This window comes from Oncorhynchus keta, chromosome 4, assembly GCF_023373465.1.
Source record: "Oncorhynchus keta strain PuntledgeMale-10-30-2019 chromosome 4, Oket_V2, whole genome shotgun sequence".
NCBI classification, from domain to species: domain Eukaryota; kingdom Metazoa; phylum Chordata; class Actinopteri; order Salmoniformes; family Salmonidae; genus Oncorhynchus; species Oncorhynchus keta.
Window position 1 is genome coordinate 87,366,638 of NC_068424.1, and position 25,635 is coordinate 87,392,272.

Below are 25,635 nucleotides of genomic sequence, written 5' to 3' on the forward strand. Positions count from 1 at the left end.
TACTGTGGATATAGATACTTTTGTACATGTTTCCTCCAGCATCTTCACAGGGTCTTTGGCTGTTCTTCTGGGATTGATTTGCACTTTTCGCACGATAGTACGTTCATCTCTAGGAGACAGAACCCGTCTCCTTCCTGAGCAGTATGACGGCTGCGTGGTCCCATGGTGTTTATACTTCCTTCAGGTGTTTGGAAATTGATCCCAAGGATGAACCAGACTTGTGGAGGTCTACAATTTTCTGAGGTCTTGGCTGATTGTTTTTGATTTTCCCATGATGTCAAACAAAGAGGCACTGAGTTTGAAGGTAGGCCTTGACATTTATCCACAGGTACACCTCCAATTGACTCAAATGATGTCAATTAGCCTATCAGGATCTTCTAAAGCCGTAAAGCTGTTTAAATGCACAGTCAACTTAGTGTATGTAATCTTCTGACCCACTGGAATTGTGATACAGTGAATTATAAGTGAAATAATCTGTTACTTGTGTCATGCACAAAGTAGATGTCCTAACAGACTTGCCAAGACTATAGTTTGGTAACAAGAAATTTGTGGAGTGGTTGAAAAACAAGTTTTAATGACTCCAACATAAGTGTATGTAAACTTCTGACTTCAACTGTCCATCTGCTCATTGCTTTCTCTCTCTCTCCACACCTTTCTCTCCATTTCTCAATCCTCCTCCCCCTCCCTCCCTCCCTCCCTCCCTCTCCCTCCCTCCCTCCCCCCTCCTCCCTCCCTCCCTCCCTCCCTCCCTCCTCTCCCCCTCTCTCCTCCCTCCCTCCCCTTCCCCCTCCCTCCCTCCCTTCCCCCCTCCCTCCCTCTCTTCCCCCTCCCTCCCTCTCTTCCTCCCTCCCTCCCTCTCTTCTCCCTCCCTCCCTCCCTCCCCCTCCCTCCCTCCCTCCCTCCCTCCCTCCGTCCACCTTTCTCCCTCCCTCCTCATCCTCTCGTTATCCCTCCCTATATCCCCTCTCTCTCCAGATACTAACAGTAATGGTTTTATCTGTGACGTGGAGCTGACTGACCTGTTTAAAGAAGCTAACCTACCGTTGCCGGGATACAAGGTCAGAGAGATCATTAAAAAACTGGACCGCAACAAAGACAACCAGATCAGCTTCGACGAGTTCCTCTCGGTGAGTCCACACACACACACACACACACACACACACACACACACACACACACACACACACACACACACACACACACACACACACACACACACACACACACACACACACACACACACACACACACACACACACACACACACACACACACACACACACACACACACACACACACACACACACACACACACACACACACACACACACACACACACACACACACACACACACACACACACACACACACACACACACACACACACACACACACACACACACACACACACACACACACACACACACACACACACACACACACACACACACACACACACACACACACACACACACACACACACACACACACACACACACACACACACACACACACACACACACACACACACACACACACACACACACACACACACACACACACACACACACACACACACACACACACACACACACACACACACACACACACACACACACACACACACACACACACACACACACACACACACACACACACACACACACACACACACACACACACACACACACACACACACACACACACACACACACACACACACACACACACACACACACACACACACACACACACACACACACACACACACACACACACACACACACACACACACACACACACACACACACACACACACACACACACACACACACACACACACACACACACACACACACACACACACACACACACACACACACACACACACACACACACCAGCTTTGAAGCGTTGGAAAAGGCTATAGGCTTAGGGCAATGGGAAGGGGAAAGGGAGAAGTGCCCCGGGTCTACGGTCTAAGGGTTGTTTATGGATGGGACCCTAAGTCTGCATAGGGCTTAGTAAAAGGTTGTTTCTGAGTCTGCACTCTAAACAGCTTCCATTCTGTTGGGCATGATGAGTCACTAAACAGCTTCCATTCTGTTGGGCATGATGAGTCACTAAACAGCTTCCATTCTGTTGGTCATGATGAGTCACTAAACAGCTTCCATTCTGTTGGGCATGATGAGTCACTAAACAGCTTCCATTCTGTTGGTCATGATGAGCCACTAAACAGCTTCCATTCTGTTGGGCATGATGAGTCACTAAACAGCTTCCATTCTGTTGGGCATGATGAGTCACTAAACAGCTTCCATTCTGTTGGTCATGATGAGTCACTAAACAGCTTCCATTCTGTTGGTCATGATGAGTCACTAAACAGCTTCCATTCTGTTGGTCATGATGAGTCACTAAACAGCTTCCATTCTGTTGGGCATGATGAGTCACTAAACAGCTTCCATTCTGTTGGTCATGATGAGTCACTAAACAGCTTCCATTCTGTTGGTCATGATGAGTCACTAAACAGCTTCCATTCTGTTGGTCATGATGAGTCACTAAACAGCTTCCATTCTGTTGGTCATGATGAGTCACTAAACAGCTTCCATTCTGTTGGTCATGATGAGTCACTACACAGCTTCCATTCTGTTGGGCATGATGAGTCACTAAACAGCTTCCATTCTGTTGGTCATGATGAGTCACTACACAGCTTCCATTCTGTTGGTCATGATGAGTCACTACACAGCTTCCATTCTGTTGGTCATGATGAGTCACTAAACAGCTTCCATTCTGTTGGTCATGATGAGTCACTAAACAGCTTCCATTCTGTTGGTCATGATGAGTCACTACACAGCTTCCATTCTGTTGGTCATGATGAGTCACTACACAGCTTCCATTCTGTTGGTCATGATGAGTCACTAAACAGCTTCCATTCTGTTGGTCATGATGAGTCACTAAACAGCTTCCATTCTGTTGGTCATGATGAGTCACTACACAGCTTCCATTCTGTTGGTCATGATGAGTCACTAAACAGCTTCCATTCTGTTGGTCATGATGAGTCACTAAACAGCTTCCATTCTGTTGGTCATGATGAGTCACTAAACAGCTTCCATTCTGTTGGTCATGATGAGTCACTACACAGCTTCCATTCTGTTGGTCATGATGAGTCACTACACAGCTTCCATTCTGTTGGTCATGATGAGTCACTAAACAGCTTCCATTCTGTTGGTCATGATGAGTCACTAAACAGCTTCCATTCTGTTGGTCATGATGAGTCACTAAACAGCTTCCATTCTGTTGGTCATGATGAGTCACTAAACAGCTTCCATTCTGTTGGTCATGATGAGTCACTACACAGCTTCCATTCTGTTGGTCATGATGAGTCACTAAACAGCTTCCATTCTGTTGGTCATGATGAGTCACTAAACAGCTTCCATTCTGTTGGTCATGATGAGTCACTAAACAGCTTCCATTCTGTTGGTCATGATGAGTCACTAAACAGCTTCCATTCTGTTGGGCATGATGAGTCACTAAACAGCTTCCATTCTGTTGGTCATGATGAGTCACTACACAGCTTCCATTCTGTTGGTCATGATGAGTCACTAAACAGCTTCCATTCTGTTGGTCATGATGAGTCACTAAACAGCTTCCATTCTGTTGGGCATGATGAGTCACTAAACAGCTTCCATTCTGTTGGTCATGATGAGTCACTAAACAGCTTCCATTCTGTTGGTCATGATGAGTCACTAAACAGCTTCCATTCTGTTGGTCATGATGAGTCACTAAACAGCTTCCATTCTGTTGGTCATGATGAGTCACTAAACAGCTTCCATTCTGTTGGTCATGATGAGTCACTACACAGCTTCCATTCTGTTGGGCATGATGAGTCACTAAACAGCTTCCATTCTGTTGGTCATGATGAGTCACTACACAGCTTCCATTCTGTTGGTCATGATGAGTCACTACTGTTGGTCATGACAGCTTCCATTCTGTTGGTCATGATGAGTCACTAAACAGCTTCCATTCTGTTGGTCATGATGAGTCACTAAACAGCTTCCATTCTGTTGGTCATGATGAGTCACTACACAGCTTCCATTCTGTTGGTCATGATGAGTCACTACACAGCTTCCATTCTGTTGGTCATGATGAGTCACTAAACAGCTTCCATTCTGTTGGTCATGATGAGTCACTAAACAGCTTCCATTCTGTTGGTCATGATGAGTCACTACACAGCTTCCATTCTGTTGGTCATGATGAGTCACTAAACAGCTTCCATTCTGTTGGTCATGATGAGTCACTAAACAGCTTCCATTCTGTTGGTCATGATGAGTCACTAAACAGCTTCCATTCTGTTGGTCATGATGAGTCACTAAACAGCTTCCATTCTGTTGGTCATGATGAGTCACTAAACAGCTTCCATTCTGTTGGTCATGATGAGTCACTAAACAGCTTCCATTCTGTTGGTCATGATGAGTCACTACACAGCTTCCATTCTGTTGGTCATGATGAGTCACTACACAGCTTCCATTCTGTTGGTCATGATGAGTTAGGATCTGATGTCTGGCAGGCTGCCATCTTGGACTGAGTCCTTACATTGCACCACTTAATATGATTACCTCCACACACACACACACACACACACACACACACACACACGCACACGCACACGCACACGCACACACACACGTCTTATAGGCTGTCAGTGTTGCAAGCAGCCAGGGTTCATGGGAAGGACTTATAGTCATTTGTTTGCATTTGCATTCGTTTTTTCAGAGTGGCTTCCGATCCAACTTTTCTGGATCCCTGTTCCCGACAGCTAAGGTCCTGAAGCCTCTGTGCAGAATTCTTCAGTCTCTGTTCTACTCGTAGAGAACAGGCTACTCTGGTGAATGGTGCTGGTTTAATACAATTAGATCATAGCTGAAATATTTGATGATATTATTGAAAATAACAGAACTGAATATACATGGAATAACTCAAGAAGATCCCCGTCAAACTGATTAAATCAAATGGTTGGTATGCAGATGGAATTTTAAACTGTAAAGCTGGAAGAATTATGATTCACGATTGACAGTGAGAAATGTGAAGAGGATGACCACAGAAATGTGAAGAGAGTGTGACCACAGAAATGTGAAGAGGGTGACCACAAAAATGTGAAGAGGGTGACCACAGAAATGTGAAGAGGGTGACCACAGAAATGTGAAGAGGGTGACCACAGAAATGTGAAGAGGGTGACCACAGAAATGTGAAGAGGGTGACCACAGAAATGTGAAGAGGGTGACCACAGAAATGTGAAGAGGGTGACCACAGAAATGTGAAGAGGGTGACCACAGAAATGTGAAGAGGGTGACCACAGAAATGTGAAGAGGGTGACCACAGAAATGTGAAGAGGGTGACCACAGAAATGTGAAGAGGGTGACCACAGAAATGTGAAGAGGGTGACTGACCACAGAAATGTGAAGAGGGTGACTGACCACAGAAATGTGAAGAGGGTGACCACAGAAATGCGAAGAGGGTGACCACAGAAATGCGAAGAGGGTGACCACAGAAATGCGAAGAGGGTGACCACAGAAATGTGAAGGGGGTGACCACAGAGGTAAAACAGAAGGTGATTCAGCTCTTCCGTTACCTACTGATCCACAGCATAAGGATCTATCAGACATGAGACATGCTCATGGTCTGGTGATGAGGTCGTCCTATCAGACATGAGACAGGCTCATGGTCTGGTGATGAGGTCGTCCTATCAGACATGAGACAGGCTCATGGTCTGGTGATGAGGTCGTCCTATCAGACATGAGACAGGCTCATGGTCTGGTGATGAGGTCGTCCTATCAGACATGAGACAGGCTCACGGTCAGGTGATGAGGTCGTCCTATCAGACATGAGACAGGCTCACGGTCAAGTGATGAGGTCGTCCTATCAGACATGAGACAGGCTCACGGTCTGGTGATGAGGTCGTCCTATCAGACATGAGACAGGCTCACGGTCTGGTGATGAGGTCGTCCTATCAGACATGAGACAGGCTCATGGTCTGGTGATGAGGCTGTCCTATCAGACATGAGACAGGCTCATGGTCTGGTGTTGAGGTCGTCCTATCAGACATGAGACATGCTCATGGTCTGGTGTTGAGGTCGTCCTATCAGACATGTGACATGTATAACATGTGTTTATACAGATCGCCAAGGAGCTGAAGGGTGATGACATAGCTAAGAGCTTCCGGAAGGCCATCAACAGGAAGGAGGGGATTCTGGCGATAGGAGGAACCAGTGAGCTGTCCAGTGAAGGAACACAACACTCATTCTCAGGTAGCACAGCCGTCTTAGTGTGTTATTAACCCAGTGTGGTTGTGTTATTAACCCCCAGTGTGGTTGTGTTATTAACCCCCAGTGTGGTTGTGTTATTAACCCCCAGTGTGGTTGTGTTATTAACCCAGTGTGGTTGTGTTATTAACCCCAGTGTGGTTGTGTTATTAACCCCCAGTGTGGTTGTGTTATTAACCCCCAGTGTGGTTGTGTTATTAACCCCCAGTGTGGTTGTGTTATTAACCCCCAGTGTGGTTGTGTTATTAACCCCCAGTGTGGTTGTGTTATTAACCCAGTGTGGTTGTGTTATTAACCCAGTGTGGTTGTGTTATTAACCCCAGTGTGGTTGTGTTATTAACCCCCAGTGTGGTTGTGTTATTAACCCCCAGTGTGGTTGTGTTATTAACCCCCAGTGTGGTTGTGTTATTAACCCCCAGTGTGGTTGTGTTATTAACCCCCAGTGTGGTTGTGTTATTAACCCCCATTGTGGTTGTGTTATTAACCCCCATTGTGGTTGTGTTATTAACCCCCAGTGTGGTTGTGTTATTAACCCAGTGTGGTTGTGTTATTAACCCAGTGTGGTTGTGTTATTAACCCCAGTGTGGTTGTGTTATTAACCCCCAGTGTGGTTGTGTTATTAACCCCCAGTGTGGTTGTGTTATTAACCCCCAGTGTGGTTGTGTTATTAACCCAGTGTGGTTGTGTTATTAACCCCCAGTGTGGTTGTGTTATTAACCCCCAGTGTGGTTGTGTTATTAACCCAGTGTGGTTGTGTTATTAACCCCCAGTGTGGTTGTGTTATTAACCCCCAGTGTGGTTGTGTTATTAACCCCCAGTGTGGTTGTGTTATTAACCCCCAGTGTGGTTGTGTTATTAACCCCCAGTTATTAACCCCCAGTGTGGTTGTGTTATTAACCCCCAGTGTGGTTGTGTTATTAACCCCCAGTGTGGTTGTGTTATTAACCCCCAGTGTGGTTGTGTTATTAACCCAGTGTGGTTGTGTTATTAACCCCCAGTGTGGTTGTGTTATTAACCCCCAGTGTGGTTGTGTTATTAACCCCCAGTGTGGTTGTGTTATTAACCCCCAGTGTGGTTGTGTTATTAACCCAGTGTGGTTGTGTTATTAACCCCCAGTGTGGTTGTGTTATTAACCCCCAGTGTGGTTGTGTTATTAACCCCCAGTGTGGTTGTGTTATTAACCCAGTGTGGTTGTGTTATTAACCCCCAGTGTGGTTGTGTTATTAACCCCAGTGTGGTTGTGTTATTAACCCCCAGTGTGGTTGTGTTATTAACCCCCAGTGTGGTTGTGTTATTAACCCCCAGTGTGGTTGTGTTATTAACTCCCAGTGTGGTTGTTTATTAACCCCAGTGTGGTTGTGTTATTAACCCCCAGTTGGTTGTGTTATTAACCCCCAGTGTGGTTGTGTTATTAACCCCCAGTGTGGTTGTGTTATTAACCCCCAGTGTGGTTGTGTTATTAACCCCAGTGTGGTTGTGTTATTAACCCCCAGTGTGGTTGTGTTATTAACCCCCAGTGTGGTTGTGTTATTAACCCCCAGTGTGGTTGTGTTATTAACCCCAGTGTGGTTGTGTTATTAACCCAGTGTGGTTGTGTTATTAACCCCCAGTGTGGTTGTGTTATTAACCCCAGTGTGGTTGTGTTATTAACCCCAGTGTGGTTGTGTTATTAACCCAGTGTGGTTGTGTTATTAACCCCCAGTGTGGTTGTGTTATTAACCCAGTGTGGTTGTGTTATTAACCCCCAGTGTGGTTGTGTTATTAACCCCCAGTGTGGTTGTGTTATTAACCCAGTGTGGTTGTGTTATTAACCCCCAGTGTGGTTGTGTTTTGTAGAGGAGGAGCGTTACGCGTTTGTTAACTGGATCAATGCAGCGCTGGAGAAGGACCCTGACTGTAAACACGTCCTCCCTATGAACCCCAACACCCCCAACAGTTTGTTCACTGCTGTGGGAGACGGCATCATTCTCTGGTGAGAACACACACATTGTCTTTCTGTCATCTTAACAGACGCTCTGATCCACAGAAACTTACAGGAACAATTAAGTGCCCCACATCACCATCCCCACCAGTTGACTGCAATGTCTGTCTCTCCTGTTGTCCTGCAGTAAAATGATCAACCTGTCAGTCCCAGACACCATTGATGAGAGGACAATCAATAAGAAGAAGCTCACTCCCTTCACCATACAGGTGAGTTAAAGAGCTCTAACTCCCTTCACCATACAGGTGAGTTAAAGAGCTCTAACTCCCTTCACCATACAGGTGGGTCCAAGAGCTCTAACTCCCTTCACCATACAGGTGAGTTAAAGAGCTCTAACTCCCTTCACCATACAGGTGGGTTAAAGAGCTCTAACTCCCTTCACCTTACAGGTGAGTTAAAGAGCTCTAACTCCCTTCACCTTACAGGTGGGTTAAAGAGCTCTAACTCCCTTCACCATACAGGTGGGTTAAAGAGCTCTAACTCCCTTCACCTTACAGGTGGGTTAAAGAGCTCTAACTCCCTTCACCATACAGGTGGGTTAAAGAGCTCTAACTCCCTTCACCTTACAGGTGGGTTAAAGAGCTCTAACTCCCTTCACCATACAGGTGAGTTAAAGAGCTCTAACTCCCTTCACCATACAGGTGGGTTAAAGAGCTCTAACTCCCTTCACCATACAGGTGGGTTAAAGAGCTCTAACTCCCTTCACCATACAGGTGGGTTAAAGAGCTCTAACTCCCTTCACCATACAGGTGAGTTAAAGAGCTCTAACTCCCTTCACCATACAGGTGAGTTAAAGAGCTCTAACTCCCTTCACCTTACAGGTGGGTTAAAGAGCTCTAACTCCCTTCACCTTACAGGTGAGTTAAAGAGCTCTAACTCCCTTCACCTTACAGGTGGGTTAAAGAGCTCTAACTCCCTTCACCATACAGGTGGGTTAAAGAGCTCTAACTCCCTTCACCATACAGGTGAGTTAAAGAGCTCTAACTCCCTTCACCATACAGGTGGGTTAAAGAGCTCTAACTCCCTTCACCTTAACAGGTGGGTTAAAGAGCTCTAACTCCCTTCACCTTACAGGTGAGTTAAAGAGCTCTAACTCCCTTCACCTTACAGGTGAGTTAAAGAGCTCTAACTCCCTTCACCATACAGGTGAGTTAAAGAGCTCTAACTCCCTTCACCATACAGGTGAGTTAAAGAGCTCTAACTCCCTTCACCATACAGGTGGGTTAAAGAGCTCTAACTCCCTTCACCATACAGGTGAGTTAAAGAGCTCTAACTCCCTTCACCATACAGGTGAGTTAAAGAGCTCTAACTCCCTTCACCATACAGGTGGGTTAAAGAGCTCTAACTCCCTTCACCATACAGGTGGGTTAAAGAGCTCTAACTCCCTTCACCTTACAGGTGGGTTAAAGAGCTCTAACTCCCTTCACCATACAGGTGGGTTAAAGAGCTCTAACTCCCTTCACCATACAGGTGGGTTAAAGAGCTCTAACTCCCTTCACCTTACAGGTGGGTTAAAGAGCTCTAACTCCCTTCACCATACAGGTGAGTTAAAGAGCTCTAACTCCCTTCACCATACAGGTGGGTTAAAGAGCTCTAACTCCCTTCACCTTACAGGTGAGTTAAACCATACAGGTGAGTTAAAGAGCTCTAACTCCCTTCACCATACAGGTGAGTTAAAGAGCTCTAACTCCCTTCACCATACAGGTGGGTTAAAGAGCTCTAACTCCCTTCACCATACAGGTGGGTTAAAGAGCTCTAACTCCCTTCACCATACAGGTGGGTTAAAGAGCTCTAACTCCCTTCACCATACAGGTGAGTTAAAGAGCTCTAACTCCCACCATCACCATACAGGTGAGTTAAAGAGCTCTAACTCCCTTCACCATCACCATACAGGTGAGTTAAAGAGCTCTAACTCCCTTCACCATACAGGTGGGTTAAAGAGCTCTAACTCCCTTCACCATACAGGCTCTGGTGGGTTAAAGAGCTCTAACTCCCTTCACCATACAGGTGGGTTAAAGAGCTCTAACTCCCTTCACCATACAGGTGGGTTAAAGAGCTCTAACTCCCTTCACCATACAGGTGAGTTAAAGAGCTCTAACTCCCTTCACCATACAGGTGAGTTAAAGAGCTCTAACTCCCTTCACCATACAGGTGAGTTAAAGAGCTCTAACTCCCTTCACCATACAGGTGGGTTAAAGAGCTCTAACTCCCTTCACCATACAGGTGGGTTAAAGAGCTCTAACTCCCTTCACCATACAGGTGGGTTAAAGAGCTCTAACTCCCTTCACCATACAGGTGGGTTAAAGAGCTCTAACTCCCTTCACCATACAGGTGGGTTAAAGAGCTCTAACTCCCTTCACCATACAGGTGGGTTAAAGAGCTCTAACTCCCTTCACCTTACAGGTGGGTTAAAGAGCTCTAACTCCCTTCACCATACAGGTGGGTTAAAGAGCTCTAACTCCCTTCACCAACAGGTCCCTTCACCATACAGGTGGGTTAAAGAGCTCTAACTCCCTTCACCATACAGGTGGGTTAAAGAGCTCTAACTCCCTTCACCATACAGGTGAGTTAAAGAGCTCTAACTCCCTTCACCATACAGGTGAGTTAAAGAGCTCTAACTCCCTTCACCATACAGGTGGGTTAAAGAGCTCTAACTCCCTTCACCTTACAGGTGAGTTAAAGAGCTCTAACTCCCTTCACCATACAGGTGGGTCCAAGAGCTCTAACTCCCTTCACCATACAGGTGAGTTAAAGAGCTCTAACTCCCTTCACCTTACAGGTGAGTTAAAGAGCTCTAACTCCCTTCACCATACAGGTGAGTTAAAGAGCTCTAACTCCCTTCACCATACAGGTGAGTTAAAGAGCTCTAACTCCCTTCACCATACAGGTGAGTTAAAGAGCTCTAACTCCCTTCACCATACAGGTGAGTTAAAGAGCTCTAACTCCCTTCACCATACAGGTGGGTTAAAGAGCTCTAACTCCCTTCACCATACAGGTGGGTTAAAGAGCTCTAACTCCCTTCACCATACAGGTGGGTTAAAGAGCTCTAACTCCCTTCACCATACAGGTGGGTTAAAGAGCTCTAACTCCCTTCACCATACAGGTGGGTTAAAGAGCTCTAACTCCCTTCACCATACAGGTGGGTTAAAGAGCTCTAACTCCCTTCACCATACAGGTGAGTTAAAGAGCTCTAACTCCCTTCACCATACAGGTGAGTTAAAGAGCTCTAACTCCCTTCACCATACAGGTGGGTTAAAGAGCTCTAACTCCCTTCACCATACAGGTGAGTTAAAGAGCTCTAACTCCCTTCACCATACAGGTGGGTTAAAGAGCTCTAACTCCCTTCACCATACAGGTGGGTTAAAGAGCTCTAACTCCCTTCACCATACAGGTGGGTTAAAGAGCTCTAACTCCCTTCACCATACAGGTGAGTTAAAGAGCTCTAACTCCCTTCACCTACAGGTGGGTTAAAGAGCTCTAACTCCCTTCACCATACAGGTGGGTTAAAGAGCTCTAACTCCCTTCACCATACAGGTGGGTTAACTCCCTTCAGAGCTCTAACTCCCTTCACCATACAGGTGAGTTAAAGAGCTCTAACTCCCTTCACCATACAGGTGAGTTAAAGAGCTCTAACTCCCTTCACCATACAGGTGAGTTAAAGAGCTCTAACTCCCTTCACCATACAGGTGGGTTAAAGAGCTCTAACTCCCTTCACCATACAGGAAAGAAATTAAAGAGCTCTAACTCCCTTCACAAGGCATACAGGTGGGTTAAAGAGCTCTAACTCCCTTCACCATACAGGTGAGGTTAAAGGGCTGGTCTCCCTTCACCATACAGGTGGTTAAAGAGTTAATATTCACCATACAGGGGATGGGTTAAAGAGCTCTAACTCCCTTCACCATACAGGTGGGTTAAAGAGCTCTAACTCCCTTCAATATAACACTGGGTTAAAGGGGATGGTCTAACTCCCTTCACCATACAGGTGATGGTTAAAGAGCTCTAACAGGGGATCCCTTCACCATACAGGTGGGTTAAAGAGCTCTAACTCCCTTCACCTTACATGGGTTAAAGAGCTCTAACTCCCTTCACTGTACAGGGGATGGTCTAAAAGCTCTAACTCCCTTCACCATACAGGTGGTTAAAGAGCTTAATATAGCACTGTCACCATACAGGTCTGAGTTAAAGAGCTCTAACTCCCTTCACCATACAGGTGGTCTAAAGAGCTTAACTATAGCACTGTCACCAGGGGATGGTCTGAGTTAATATAGCTCCTGTACCAGGGGATGGTCTGGTTAATATAACACTGTACCAGGGGATGGTCTGGTTAATATAGCACTGTACCAGGGGATGGTCTGGTTAATATAGCACTGTCCCTTCACCATACAGGTGGTCTGAGCTTAACTAGCACTGTCACCAGGGGATGGTCTGGTTAATATAGCAACTCCCTTCACCAGGGGATGGTCTAAAGAGCTTAATATTCACTGTACCAGGGGATGGTCTGGTTAATATAGCACTGTCACCATACAGGATGGTCTAAAGAGCTTAATATAGCACTGTACCAGGGGATGGTCTGGTTAATATAGCACTGTATGCAGGGGATGGTCTGAAATTAATATAACACTGTAACAGGGGATGGTCTGGTTAATATAGCACTGTACCAGGGGATGGTCTGGTTAATATAACACTGTACCAGGGGATGGTCTGGTTAATATAACACTGTACCAGGGGATGGTCTGGTTAATATAGCACTGTACCAGGGGATGGTCTGGTTAATATAACACTGTACCAGGGGATGGTCTGGTTAATATAGCACTGTACCAGGGGATGGTCTGGTTAATATAGCACTGTACCAGGGGATGGTCTGGTTAATATAGCACTGTACCAGGGGATGGTCTGGTTAATATACCAGGGGATGGTCTGGTTAATATAGCACTGTACCAGGGGATGGTCTGGTTAATATAGCACTGTACCAGGGGATGGTCTGGTTAATATAACACTGTACCAGGGGATGGTCTGGTTAATATAGCACTGTACCAGGGGATGGTCTGGTTAATATAGCACTGTGCCAGGGGATGGTCTGGTTAATATAGCACTGTACCAGGGGATGGTCTGGTTAATATAGCACTGTGCCAGGGGATGGTCTGGTTAATATAGCATGCCAGGGGATGGTCTGGTTAATATAGCACTGTACCAGGGGATGGTCTGGTTAATATAGCACTGTACCAGGGGATGGTCTGGTTAATATAACACTGTACCAGGGGATGGTCTGGTTAATATAGCACTGTACCAGGGGATGGTCTGGTTAATATAGCACTGTACCAGGGGATGGTCTGGTTAATATAGCACTGTACCAGGGGATGGTCTGGTTAATATAGCACTGTACCAGGGGATGGTCTGGTTAATATAGCACTGTACCAGGGGATGGTCTGGTTAATATAGCACTGTGCCAGGGGATGGTCTGGTTAATATAGCACTGTACCAGGGGATGGTCTGGTTAATATAGCACTGTACCAGGGGATGGTCTGGTTAATATAACACTGTACCAGGGGATGGTCTGGTTAATATAGCACTGTACCAGGGGATGGTCTGGTTAATATAGCACTGTACCAGGGGATGGTCTGGTTAATATAACACTGTACCAGGGGATGGTCTGGTTAATATAGCACTGTACCAGGGGATGGTCTGGTTAATATAGCACTGTGCCAGGGGATGGTCTGGTTAATATAGCACTGTACCAGGGGATGGTCTGGTTAATATAGCACTGTGCCTGGGGATGGTCTGGTTAATATAGCACTGTACCAGGGGATGGTCTGGTTAATATAGCACTGTACCAGGGGGTCTGGTTATATAGCACTGTACCAGGGATGGTCTGGTTAATATAGCACTGTACCAGGGGATGGTCTGGTTAATATAGCACTGTACCAGGGGATGGTCTGGTTAATATAGCACTGTACCAGGGGATGGTCTGGTTAATATAGCACTGTGCCAGGGGATGGTCTGGTTAATATAGCACTGTACCAGGGGATGGTCTGGTTAATATAGCACTGTGCCAGGGGATGGTCTGGTTAATATAACACTGTACCAGGGGATGGTCTGGTTAATATAACACTGTACCAGGGGATGGTCTGGTTAATATAGCACTGTACCAGGGGATGGTCTGGTTAATATAGCACTGTACCAGGGGATGGTCTGGTTAATATAGCACTGTACCAGGGGATGGTCTGGTTAATATAGCACTGTACCAGGGGATGGTCTGGTTAATATAGCACTGTACCAGGGGATGGTCTGGTTAATATAGCACTGTACCAGGGGATGGTCTGGTTAATATAGCACTGTACCAGGGGATGGTCTGGTTAATATAAGGTTATGATGTATCCAATTCTAAATCTATATTTTTTTCTTTTTTTGTAAAAACATGCTGAAAATGTCAGTGAATCTGCTCATGACCTCTCTCTCTCACTCTCACACTCACTCACTCACTCCTTTCTCCTACAGGAGAATCTCAACCTGGCTCTGAATTCTGCCTCTGCTATTGGTTGTCATGTAGTGAACATCGGAGCTCTGGATCTGAGAGAGGGGAAACCACATCTGGTACTGGGCCTGCTGTGGCAAATCATCAAGATAGGGCTGTTCGCTGATATAGAACTCAGTAGGAACGAAGGTACACACACACACACACACACACACACACACACACAACACACCACACACCACACACCACACACACACACACACACACACACACACAGGTAGGGTAGTGTTAACGTCTGTGTGTGTATTGTGTGTATGGTGTGTGTGTGTGTGTGTGTATGGTATGTGTATGGTGTGTGTGTGTGTGGTGTGTGTGTGTGTATGGTGTGTGTGTGTGTGTAGCCCTAGCTGCGTTGCTGCGTGAGGGAGAGAGTCTGGAGGATTTGATGAAGCTGTCTCCTGAAGAGCTTCTGCTCCGCTGGGCTAACTTTCACCTAGAGAATGCTGGCTTCAGCAAGATCAACAACCTCTCCTCTGACATCAAGGTAACCTCTGACCTTTTTCCCTGACCTCTTTTCCAAAACACAATCCTAACCCAAGTTCAACATCTTTAAATGATCTGATTCATCAACCTGCTAATTGCTTTATGCTACTAGTCAAAGTGCTCAACAATATGTTACATGGTACCAGAGAATATCTCCCTTACTGCCTGCCCTGCTCAGTTTTCTCTCTCGTATTAAATAAATATATATATATAGAGAGAGAGTTGATGTTGGGAAGTTTACATACACTTATGTTGGAGTCATTAAAACTTGTTTTTCAACCACTCCACAAATGTCTTGTTAACAAACTATAGTTTTGGCAAGTCGGTTAGGACATTACTTTGTGCATGACACAAGTAACAGATTATTTCACTTATAATCCACTGTATCACAATTCCAGTGGGTCAGAAGATTACATACACTAAGTTGACTGTGCATTTAAACAGCTTTACGGCTTTAGAAGATTCTGATAGGCTAATTGACATCATTTGAGTCAATTGGAGGTGTACCTGTGGATGTATTTCAAGGCCTACCTTCAAACTCAGTGGCCTCTTTGCTTGATATCATTGGAAAATCAAAAGAAATCAGCCAAGACCTCATAAAAAAAATGGCAGACCTCCACAAGTCTGGTTCATCCTTGGGAGCAATTTCCAAACGCCTGAAGGAACCACGTTCATCTGTACAAACAATAGTACGCAAGTCTAAACACCATGGGACCACGCAGCCGTCATACCGCTCAGGAAGGAGACGCGTTCTGTCTCCGAGAGATGAACATACTTTGGTGTTAAAAGTGCAAATCACTCTCAGAACAACAGCAAAGGGCCGTGTGAAGATGATGGAGGAAACAGATACAAAAGTATCTATATCCACAGTAAAATGAGTCCTATATCGAAATAACCTGAAAGGCCACTCTGCAAGGACGAAGCCACTGCTCTAAAACCGCCATAAAAAAAGCCAGACTATGGTTTGCAACTGCACATGGGGACAAAGATCGTACTTCTTGGAGAAATGTCCTCTGGTCTGATGAAACAAAAATGTATCTGTTTGGCCATAATGACCATCGTTATGTTTGGAGGAAAAGGGGGAGGCTTGCAAGCCGAAGAACACCATCCCAACCGTGAAGCACGGGGGTGGCAGCATCATGTTGTGGGGGGCTTTTCTGCAGGAGGGACTGGTGCACTTCACAAAATAGATGGCATCATGAGGAACGAAAATTACATGGATATTTTGAAGCAACATCTGAAGACATCGGTCAGGAAGTTAAAGCTTGGTTGAAAATGGGTCTTCCAAATGGACAATGACCCCAAGCATACTTCCAAAGTTGTGGCAAAATGGCTTAAGGACAACAAAGTCAAGGTATTGGAGTGGCCATCACAAAGCCCTGACCTCCATCCTCTAGAAAGTTTGTGGGCAGAACTGAAAAAGCGTGTGCGAGCAAGGAGGCCTACAAACCTGACTCAGTTACACCAGCTCTGTCAGGAGGAATGGGCCAAAATTCACCCAACTTATTGTGGGAAGCTTGTGGAAGGCTACCCGAAACGTTTGACCCAAGTTAACCAATTTAAAAGCAATGCTACCAAATACTAATTGAGTGTATTTAAACTTCTGACCCAAATGTATATATATATCTTATTCTAAAAAAACACATTGTTTCATCCCCGTCAACACAACACCCCATAATGAAAAAGCAAGAACTATTTAAAAAAAACAATTGCTCATTATTATATTTTTTATTTTTATGAAATAACTGAAATATCACATTTACATAAGTATTTAGATCCTTTACTCAGTACTTTATTGAAGCACCTTTTGCAACGATTACAACCTCAAGTCTTCTTGGGTATGACACTACAAGCTTGACACCCCTGTATTTGGGGAGTTTCTCCCATTCTTCTCTGCAGATCCTCCCAAGCTCTGTCAGGTTGGATGGGGAGAGTTGCTGCATAGCTATTTTCAGGTCTCTCCAGAGATGTTTCAATCAGGTTCAAGTCCGGGCTCTGGCCAGGTCACTCAAGGACATTCAGAGACTTGTCCCGAAGCCACTCCTGCGTTGTCTTGGCTGTGTGCTTATTGTCATTTTCCAGTTGGAAGGTGAACCTTCACCCCAGTCTGAGGTCCTGAACACTTTGGAGCAGGTTTTCATCAAGGATCAATCCTCAATCCTGACTAGTCTCCCAGTCCCTGCTGCTGAAAAACATGCCTACAGCATGATGCTGCCACCACCATGCTTCATTGTAGGGATGGTGCCAGGTTTCCTCCAGATGTGACGCTTGGCATTCAGGCCAAAGAGTTCAATCTTGGTTTCATCAGACCAGAGAATCTTGTTTCTCGTGTTCTAAGAATCTTTACATGCCTTATGGCAAACTCCAAGTGGGCTGTCATGTGCCTTTTACTGAGGAGTGGCTTCCATCTGGCCACTCTACCATAAAGGCCTAATTGGTGAAGTGCTGCAGAGATGGTTGTCCTTCTGGAAGATTCTCCCATCTCCACAGAGGAGCACTGGAGCTCTCTCAGAGTGACCATCGGGTTCCTGGTCACCTCCCTGACCAAGGCCCTTCTACCCTGATTGCTCAGTTTGTCCGGGCGGCCATCTTTAGGAAGAGTCTTGGTGGTTCCAACCTTATTCCATTTAATAATGATGGAGGCCACTGAGTTCTTGGGGACCTTCAATGCTGCAGGAATGTTGGTGACCTTCCCCAGATCTGTTCCTCGACACAATCCCGTCTCGGAGCGCTACGGACAATTCCTTCCACCTCATGGCTTGGTTTTTGCTCTGACATGCACTGTCAACTGTGGGACCTTATATAGACAGGTGTTTGCCTTTCCAAATCATGTCCAACCAATTGAATTTACCACAGGTGGACTCCATCAAGTTATAGAAACATCTCAAAGATGATCAATGGAAACAGGATGCATCTGAGCTGCATTTCGAGTCTAATAGCAAAGGGTCTGAATACTTATGTAAATAAGGTATTTCTGTTTTAAAAAATATATAAATTAGCAAATTTGTCATCATGGTGTATTGTGATGTCATCGTGGGGTATTGTGATGTCATCGTGGGGTATTGTGATGTCATCGTGGGGTATTGTGATGTCATCGTGGGGTATTGTGTGTAGATTGCTGAGGAAGAAAACAATTCAATGAATTTTAGAATAAGGCTGTAATGCAACAAAATGTGGAGAAAGTCAAGGGGTCGGATTACTATTCTGAATTATTATTATTATTCTGAATGCGCTGTATATATCTCTCTCCTCTCTTTCTCCTTCACCTCTCCTTCAACTGCCTGTATGTAAATGTCAACTGCCTCAGTCAGTCTGATGAATTACCTAGTTATCTCTCTCTTTTTATGTCTGTCTCATTTCTCTGTCTCCTTTTCTCTCTCCCTGTCTCTCTCCATGTCTGTCTCAGTTCTCTGTCTCCGTTTCTCTCTCCCTGTATGTCTCTGTCTAATTTCTCTGTCTAATTTCTCTGTGTCTGTCTCGGTCTCATTTCTCTGTCTCTTTGTCTGTTTCTGTCTCCCTGTCTGTCAATTCAATTCAATTCAATTCAATTCAAGGCTTTATTGACATGGTATTAGGCAGGAGTTTAAGAAGTGCAGCTCATTTTCCACCTCATTTTGTGGGCAGTGAGCACATAGCCTGTCTTCTCTTGAGAGCCATGTCTGCCTACGGCGGCTTTTCTCAATAGCAAGGCTATGCTCACTGAGTCTGTACATAGTCAAAGCTTTCCTTAATTTTGGGTCAGTCACAGTGGTCAGGTATTCTGCCGCTGTGTACTCTCTGTTTAGGGCCAAATAGCATTCTAGTTTGATCTGTTTTTTTGTTAATTCTTTCCAATGTGTTAAGTAATTATCTTTTTGTTTTCTCATGATTTGGTTGGGTCTAATTGTGCTGATGTCCTGGGGCTCTGTAGGGTGTGTTTGTGTTTGTGAACAGAGCCCCAGGACCAGCTTGCTTAGGGGACTCTTCTCCAGGTTAATCTCTCTGTAGGTGATGGTCTGTCTCTGTCTCATTTCTCTGTCTCTCTCTCCCTGTCGGTCTCTGTCTACCTGTCTGTCTCTGTCTCATTTCTCTGTCTCTGTCTACCTGTCGGTCTCTGTCTACCTGTCTGTCTCTGTCTCATTTCTCTGTCTCTGTCTACCTGTCGGTCTCTGTCTCATTTCTCTGTCTCTCTCTCCCTGTCGGTCTCTGTCTACCTGTCTGTCTCTGTCTCATTTCTCTGTCTCTGTCTACCTGTCGGTCTCTGTCTCATTTCTCTGTCTCTGTCTACCTGTCGGTCTCTGTCTACCTGTCGGTCTCTGTCTACCTGTCTGTCTCTGTCTCATTTCTCTGTCTCTGTCTACCTGTCGGTCTCTGTCTCATTTCTCTGTCTCTGTCTACCTGTCGGTCTCTGTCTACCTGTCTGTCTCTGTCTCATTTCTCTGTCTCTGTCTACCTGTCGGTCTCTGTCTACCTGTCGGTCTCTGTCTACCTGTCGGTCTCTGTCTCATTTCTCTGTCTCTGTCTACCTGTCGGTCTCTGTCTACCTGTCTGTCTCTGTCTCATTTCTCTGTCTCTGTCTACCTGTCGGTCTCTGTCTACCTGTCGGTCTCTGTCAACCTGTCGGTCTCTGTCTCATTTCTCTGTCTCTGTCTACCTGTCGGTCTCTGTCTACCTGTCTGTCTCTGTCTCATTTCTCTGTCTCTGTCTACCTGTCGGTCTCTGTCTACCTGTCTGTCTCTGTCTCATTTCTCTGTCTCTGTCTACCTGTCGGTCTCTGTCTACCTGTCTGTCTCTGTCTCATTTCTCTGTCTCTGTCTACCTGTCGGTCTCTGTCTACCTGTCTGTCTCTGTCTCATTTCTCTGTCTCTGTCTACCTGTCGGTCTCTGTCTACCTGTCGGTCTCTGTCTACCTGTCTGTCTCTGTCTCATTTCTCTGTCTCTGTCTACCTGTCGGTCTCTGTCTACCTGTCTGTCTCTGTCTCATTTCTAGATCTCTGTCTACCTGTCGGTCTCTGTCTACCTGTCTGTCTCTGTCTCATTTCTCTGTCTCTCTCTCCCTGTCGGTCTCTGTCTACCTGTCTGTCTCTGTCTCATTTCTCTGTCTCTCTCTCCCTGTCGGTCTCTGTCTACCTGTCTGTCTCTGTCTACCTGTCTGTCTCTGTCTCATTTCTCTGTCTCTGTCTACCTGTCGGTCTCTGTCTACCTGTCTGTCTCTGTCTCATTTCTCTGTCTCTGTCTACCTGTCGGTCTCTGTCTACCTGTCTGTCTCTGTCTCATTTCTCTGTCTCTGTCTCCCTGTCGGTCTCTGTCTACCTGTCGGTCTCTGTCTACCTGTCTGTCTCTGTCTCATTTCTCTGTCTCTCTCTCTCCCTGTCGGTCTCTGTCTACCTGTCTGTCTCTGTCTCATTTCTCTGTCTCTCTCTCCCTGTCGGTCTCTGTCTACCTGTCTGTCTCTGTCTACCTGTCTGTCTCTGTCTCATTTCTCTGTCTCTGTCTACCTGTCGGTCTCTGTCTACCTGTCTGTCTCTGTCTCATTTCTCTGTCTCTGTCTACCTGTCTGTCTCTGTCTCATTTCTCTGTCTCTGTCTCCCTGTCGGTCTCTGTCTACCTGTCGGTCTCTGTCTACCTGTCTGTCTCTGTCTCATTTCTCTGTCTCTGTCTACCTGTCGGTCTCTGTCTACCTGTCTGTCTCTGTCTCATTTCTCTGTCTCTGTCTACCTGTCGGTCTCTGTCTACCTGTCTGTCTCTGTCTCATTTCTCTGTCTCTCTCTACCTGTCGGTCTCTGTCTACCTGTCGGTCTCTGTCTACCTGTCGGTCTCTGTCTACCTGTCGGTCTCTGTCTACCTGTCGGTCTTTGTCTACCTGTCTGTCTCTGTCTCATTTCTCTTTCTCTCTCTACCTGTCGGTCTCTGTCTACCTGTCGGTCTCTGTCTACCTGTCGGTCTCTGTCTACCTGTCAGTCTCTGTCTACCTGTCGGTCTCTGTCTACCTGTCTGTCTCTGTCTCATTTCTCTGTCTCTCTCTACCTGTCGGTCTCTGTCTACCTGTCGGTCTCTGTCAACCTGTCGGTCTCTGTCTACCTGTCGGTCTCTGTCTACCTGTCTCTCTGTCTCATTTCTCTGTCTCTGTCTACCTGTCGGTCTCTGTCTACCTGTCTGTCTCTGTCTCATTTCTCTGTCTCTATCTACATGTCTGTCTCTGTCTCCCTGTCTGTCTCTGTCTCCCTGTCTGTCTCTGTCTCCCTGTCTGTCTCTGTCTCATTTCTCTGTCTCTATCTACATCTCTGTCTCCCTGTCTGTCTCTGTATAATTTCTCTGTCTCCCTGTCTGTCTCTGTCTCATTTCTCTGTCTTTGTCTACCTGTCGGTCTCTGTCAACCTGTCGGTCTCTGTCTACCTGTCGGTCTCTGTCTACCTGTCTCTCTGTCTCATTTCTCTGTCTCTGTCTACCTGTCGGTCTCTGTCTACCTGTCGGTCTCTGTCTACCTGTCTCTCTGTCTCATTTCTCTGTCTCTGTCTACCTGTCGGTCTCTGTCTACCTGTCTCTCTGTCTCATTTCTCTGTCTCTGTCTACCTGTCGGTCTCTGTCTACCTGTCTGTCTCTGTCTCATTTCTCTGTCTTTGTCTACCTGTCTGTCTCTGTCTCATTTCTGTCTACCTGTCTGTCTCTGTCTACCTGTCTATATCTGTCTAATTTCCCTGTCTCTGTCTACCTGTCGGTCTCTGTCAACCTGTCGGTCTCTGTCTACCTGTCGGTCTCTGTCTACCTGTCTGTCTCTGTCTCATTTCTCTGTCTCTGTCTACCTGTCGGTCTCTGTCTACCTGTCTGTCTCTGTCTCATTTCTCTGTCTCTCTCTCCCTGTCGGTCTCTGTCTACCTGTCTGTCTCTGTCTCATTTCTCTGTCTCTGTCTACCTGTCGGTCTCTGTCTACCTGTCGGTCTCTGTCTCATTTCTCTGTCTCTCTCTACCTGTCGGTCTCTGTCTACCTGTCGGTCTCTGTCTACCTGTCGGTCTCTGTCTACCTGTCGGTCTCTGTCTACCTGTCGGTCTCTGTCTACCTGTCGGTCTCTGTCTACCTGTCGGTCTCTGTCTACCTGTCTGTCTCTGTCTCATTTCTCTGTCTCTCTCTACCTGTCGGTCTCTGTCTACCTGTCGGTCTCTGTCTACCTGTCGGTCTCTGTCTACCTGTCGGTCTCTGTCTACCTGTCGGTCTCTGTCTACCTGTCTGTCTCTGTCTCATTTCTCTGTCTCTCTCTACCTGTCGGTCTCTGTCTACCTGTCGGTCTCTGTCTACCTGTCGGTCTCTGTCAACCTGTCGGTCTCTGTCTACCTGTCGGTCTCTGTCTACCTGTCTCTCTGTCTCATTTCTCTGTCTCTGTCTACCTGTCGGTCTCTGTCTACCTGTCTGTCTCTGTCTCATTTCTCTGTCTCTGTCTACCTGTCGGTCTCTGTCTACCTGTCGGTCTCTGTCTACCTGTCTGTCTCTGTCTCATTTCTCTGTCTCTGTCTACCTGTCGGTCTCTGTCTACCTGTCTGTCTCTGTCTCATTTCTCTGTCTTTGTCTACCTGTCTGTCTCTGTCTCATTTCTGTCTACCTGTCTGTCTCTGTCTACCTGTCTATATCTGTCTAATTTCTCTGTCTCTGTCTACCTGTCTACCTGTCTGTCTTTGTCTACCTGTCTACCTGTCTGTCTACCTGTCTACCTGTCTACCTGTCTGTCTACCTGTCTGTCTACCTGTCTACCTGTCTACCTGTCTGTCTCTGTCTCTGTCTCATTTCTCTGTCTCTGTCTACCTGTCGGTCTCTGTCTCATTTCTCTGTCTCTGTCTACCTGTCGGTCTCTGTCTACCTGTCGGTCTCTGTCTACCTGTCTACCTGTCATGCCTCTGTGTCTCCTGCCATGCTTCAGACAGTATCAGACTTCTTTAACTTAGTGAAGGTACTGTAATGAATGTTGAACTCTCTTTGACATCAACGTCCTTCCTTATAATTTAATGTATTTCTCTGACTTCAATTCTGGCATGTTTATGTGTTCTGTGTTGTCCTGAGGAGAATAACACTGTGTTTCCTAGCGGGAGAGTAACTCTCTGACTGTCCCCTGCAGGACTCTAGGGCTTACTATCACCTGCTGAACATGATCGCTCCTGACGGCAGAAAAGAGAACGAGCAACGCATTGAGATCAACATGTCTGGATACAATGTGAGTCCCTCTTCAAATCAACATGTCTGGATACAATGTGAGTCCCTCTTCAAATCAACATGTCTGGATACAATGTGAGTCCCTCTTCAAATCAACATGTCTGGATACAATGTGAGTCCCTCTTCAAATCAACATGTCTGGATACAATCTATATACTGTATAGGGTCAGTTCCAGGGTCAGTTCTAATACCATATTAACAATGTGCAGAATCTATATACTGTATAGGGTCAGTTCCAGGGTCAGTTCTAATACCATATTAACAATGTGCAGAATCTATATACTGTATAGGGTCAGTTCCAGGGTCAGTTCTAATACCATATTAACAATGTGCAGAATCTATATACTGTATAGGGTCAGTTCCAGGGTCAGTTCTAATACCATATTAACAATGTGCAGAATCTATATACTGTATAGGGTCAGTTCCAGGGTCAGTTCTAATACCATATTAACAATGTGCAGAATCTATATACTGTACAGGGTCAGTTCCAGGGTCAGTTCTAATACCATATTAACAATGTGCAGAATCTATATACTGTATAGGGTCAGTTCCAGGGTCAGTTCTAATACCATATTAACAATGTGCAGAATCTATATACTGTACATGGTCAGTTCCAGGGTCAGTTCTAATACCATATTAACAATGTGCAGAATCTATATACTGTACATGGTCAGTTCCAGGGTCAGTTCTAATACCATATTAACAATGTGCAGAATCTATATACTGTATAGGGTCAGTTCCAGGGTCAGTTCTAATACCATATTAACAATGTGCAGAATCTATATACTGTATAGGGTCAGTTCCAGGGTCAGTTCTAATACCATATTAACAATGTGCAGAATCTATATACTGTATAGGGTCAGTTCCAGGGTCAGTTCTAATACCATATTAACAATGTGCAGAATCTATATACTGTATAGGGTCAGTTCCAGGGTCAGTTCTAATACCATATTAACAATGTGCAGAATCTATATACTGTACATGGTCAGTTCCAGGGTCAGTTCTAATACCATATTAACAATGTGCAGAATCTATATACTGTACATGGTCAGTTCCAGGGTCAGTTCTAATACCATATTAACAATGTGCAGAATCTATATACTGTATAGGGTCAGTTCCAGGGTCAGTTCTAATACCATATTAACAATGTGCAGAATCTATATACTGTATAGGGTCAGTTCCAGGGTCAGTTCTAATACCATATTAACAATGTACAGGGATACTGGAGTGATGGAGGTAGATATGTATAGGGGGAAGGTGACTATATACAGGGTCAGTTCAGTACCATGATTTTTGAGGGCCCATGCCAAACTTTTTCAAGGGTGATGTGTGTTCACGATCAGCTCCCTGGTCTTACTGTTGTTGGTGTCCTGGCACCACACGGCCAGGTCTCTCTCCTCCTCCCTGTAGGCTGTATCTTTGTCGTCAGTGGTCAGGCCTACCACTGTTGTGTCGTCAACCAACTTAATGCTGGTGTTGGTGTCCTGGCACCACACGGCCAGGTCTCTCTCCTCCTCCCTGTAAGCTGTATCTTTGTCGTCAGTGGTCAGGCCTACCACTGTTGTGTCGTCAACAAACTTAATGCTGTTGTTGGAGGCATACGCTGCCACATAGTTAGAAGCTAGAAACCGTTATCCACAGGCAGTTAGAAAAGCCAAGGCTTTTTCAAACAGAAATTTGCATCCTGTAGTACTAACGCCAGGACAGCGGAGTCAATCACCACCTTCCGGAGACACCTGAAACCCCACCTCTTTAAGGAATACCTAGGATAGGATAAGTAATCCTTCTCACCCCCCTTTTAAGATTTAGATGCACTATTGTAAAGTGACTGTTCCACTGGATGTCATAAGGTGAATGCACCAATTTGTAAGTCGCTCTGGATAAGAGCGTCTGCTAAATGACTTAAATGTAAATGTAAAAAACTCAACAAAAGTTCTGGGACACTGTAAAGTCCATGGAGAATAAGAACACCTCCTCCCAGTTGCCCACTGCACTGAGGATAGCAAACACTGTCACCACTGATAAATCCACTATAATTGAGAATTTCAATAAGCATTTTTCTACGGCTGGCCATGCTTTCCACCTGGCTACCCCGGTCAACAGCACTGCACCCCCCACAGCAACTCGCTCAAGCCTTCCCCATTT

The 25,635-nt window shown here is 45.7% G+C and overlaps 1 protein-coding gene across 2 annotated transcripts in view; it reads left to right on the top strand.

Moving 5' to 3' along the window:
• The window catches only part of LOC127929789 (plastin-3-like), a 64,785-nt gene that overhangs the window by 20,445 nt on the left and 18,705 nt on the right, over nucleotides 1-25,635 (top strand). For both annotated transcript variants that reach the window (XM_052518159.1, XM_052518160.1), the window contains 7 exons: nucleotides 976-1,127; nucleotides 6,171-6,300; nucleotides 8,152-8,287; nucleotides 8,424-8,505; nucleotides 14,792-14,957; nucleotides 15,170-15,312; nucleotides 23,396-23,491. In XM_052518159.1, the coding sequence (XP_052374119.1) occupies nucleotides 976-1,127; nucleotides 6,171-6,300; nucleotides 8,152-8,287; nucleotides 8,424-8,505; nucleotides 14,792-14,957; nucleotides 15,170-15,312; nucleotides 23,396-23,491 (905 nt within the window). The remainder of the gene's footprint in view (nucleotides 1-975; nucleotides 1,128-6,170; nucleotides 6,301-8,151; nucleotides 8,288-8,423; nucleotides 8,506-14,791; nucleotides 14,958-15,169; nucleotides 15,313-23,395; nucleotides 23,492-25,635) is intronic.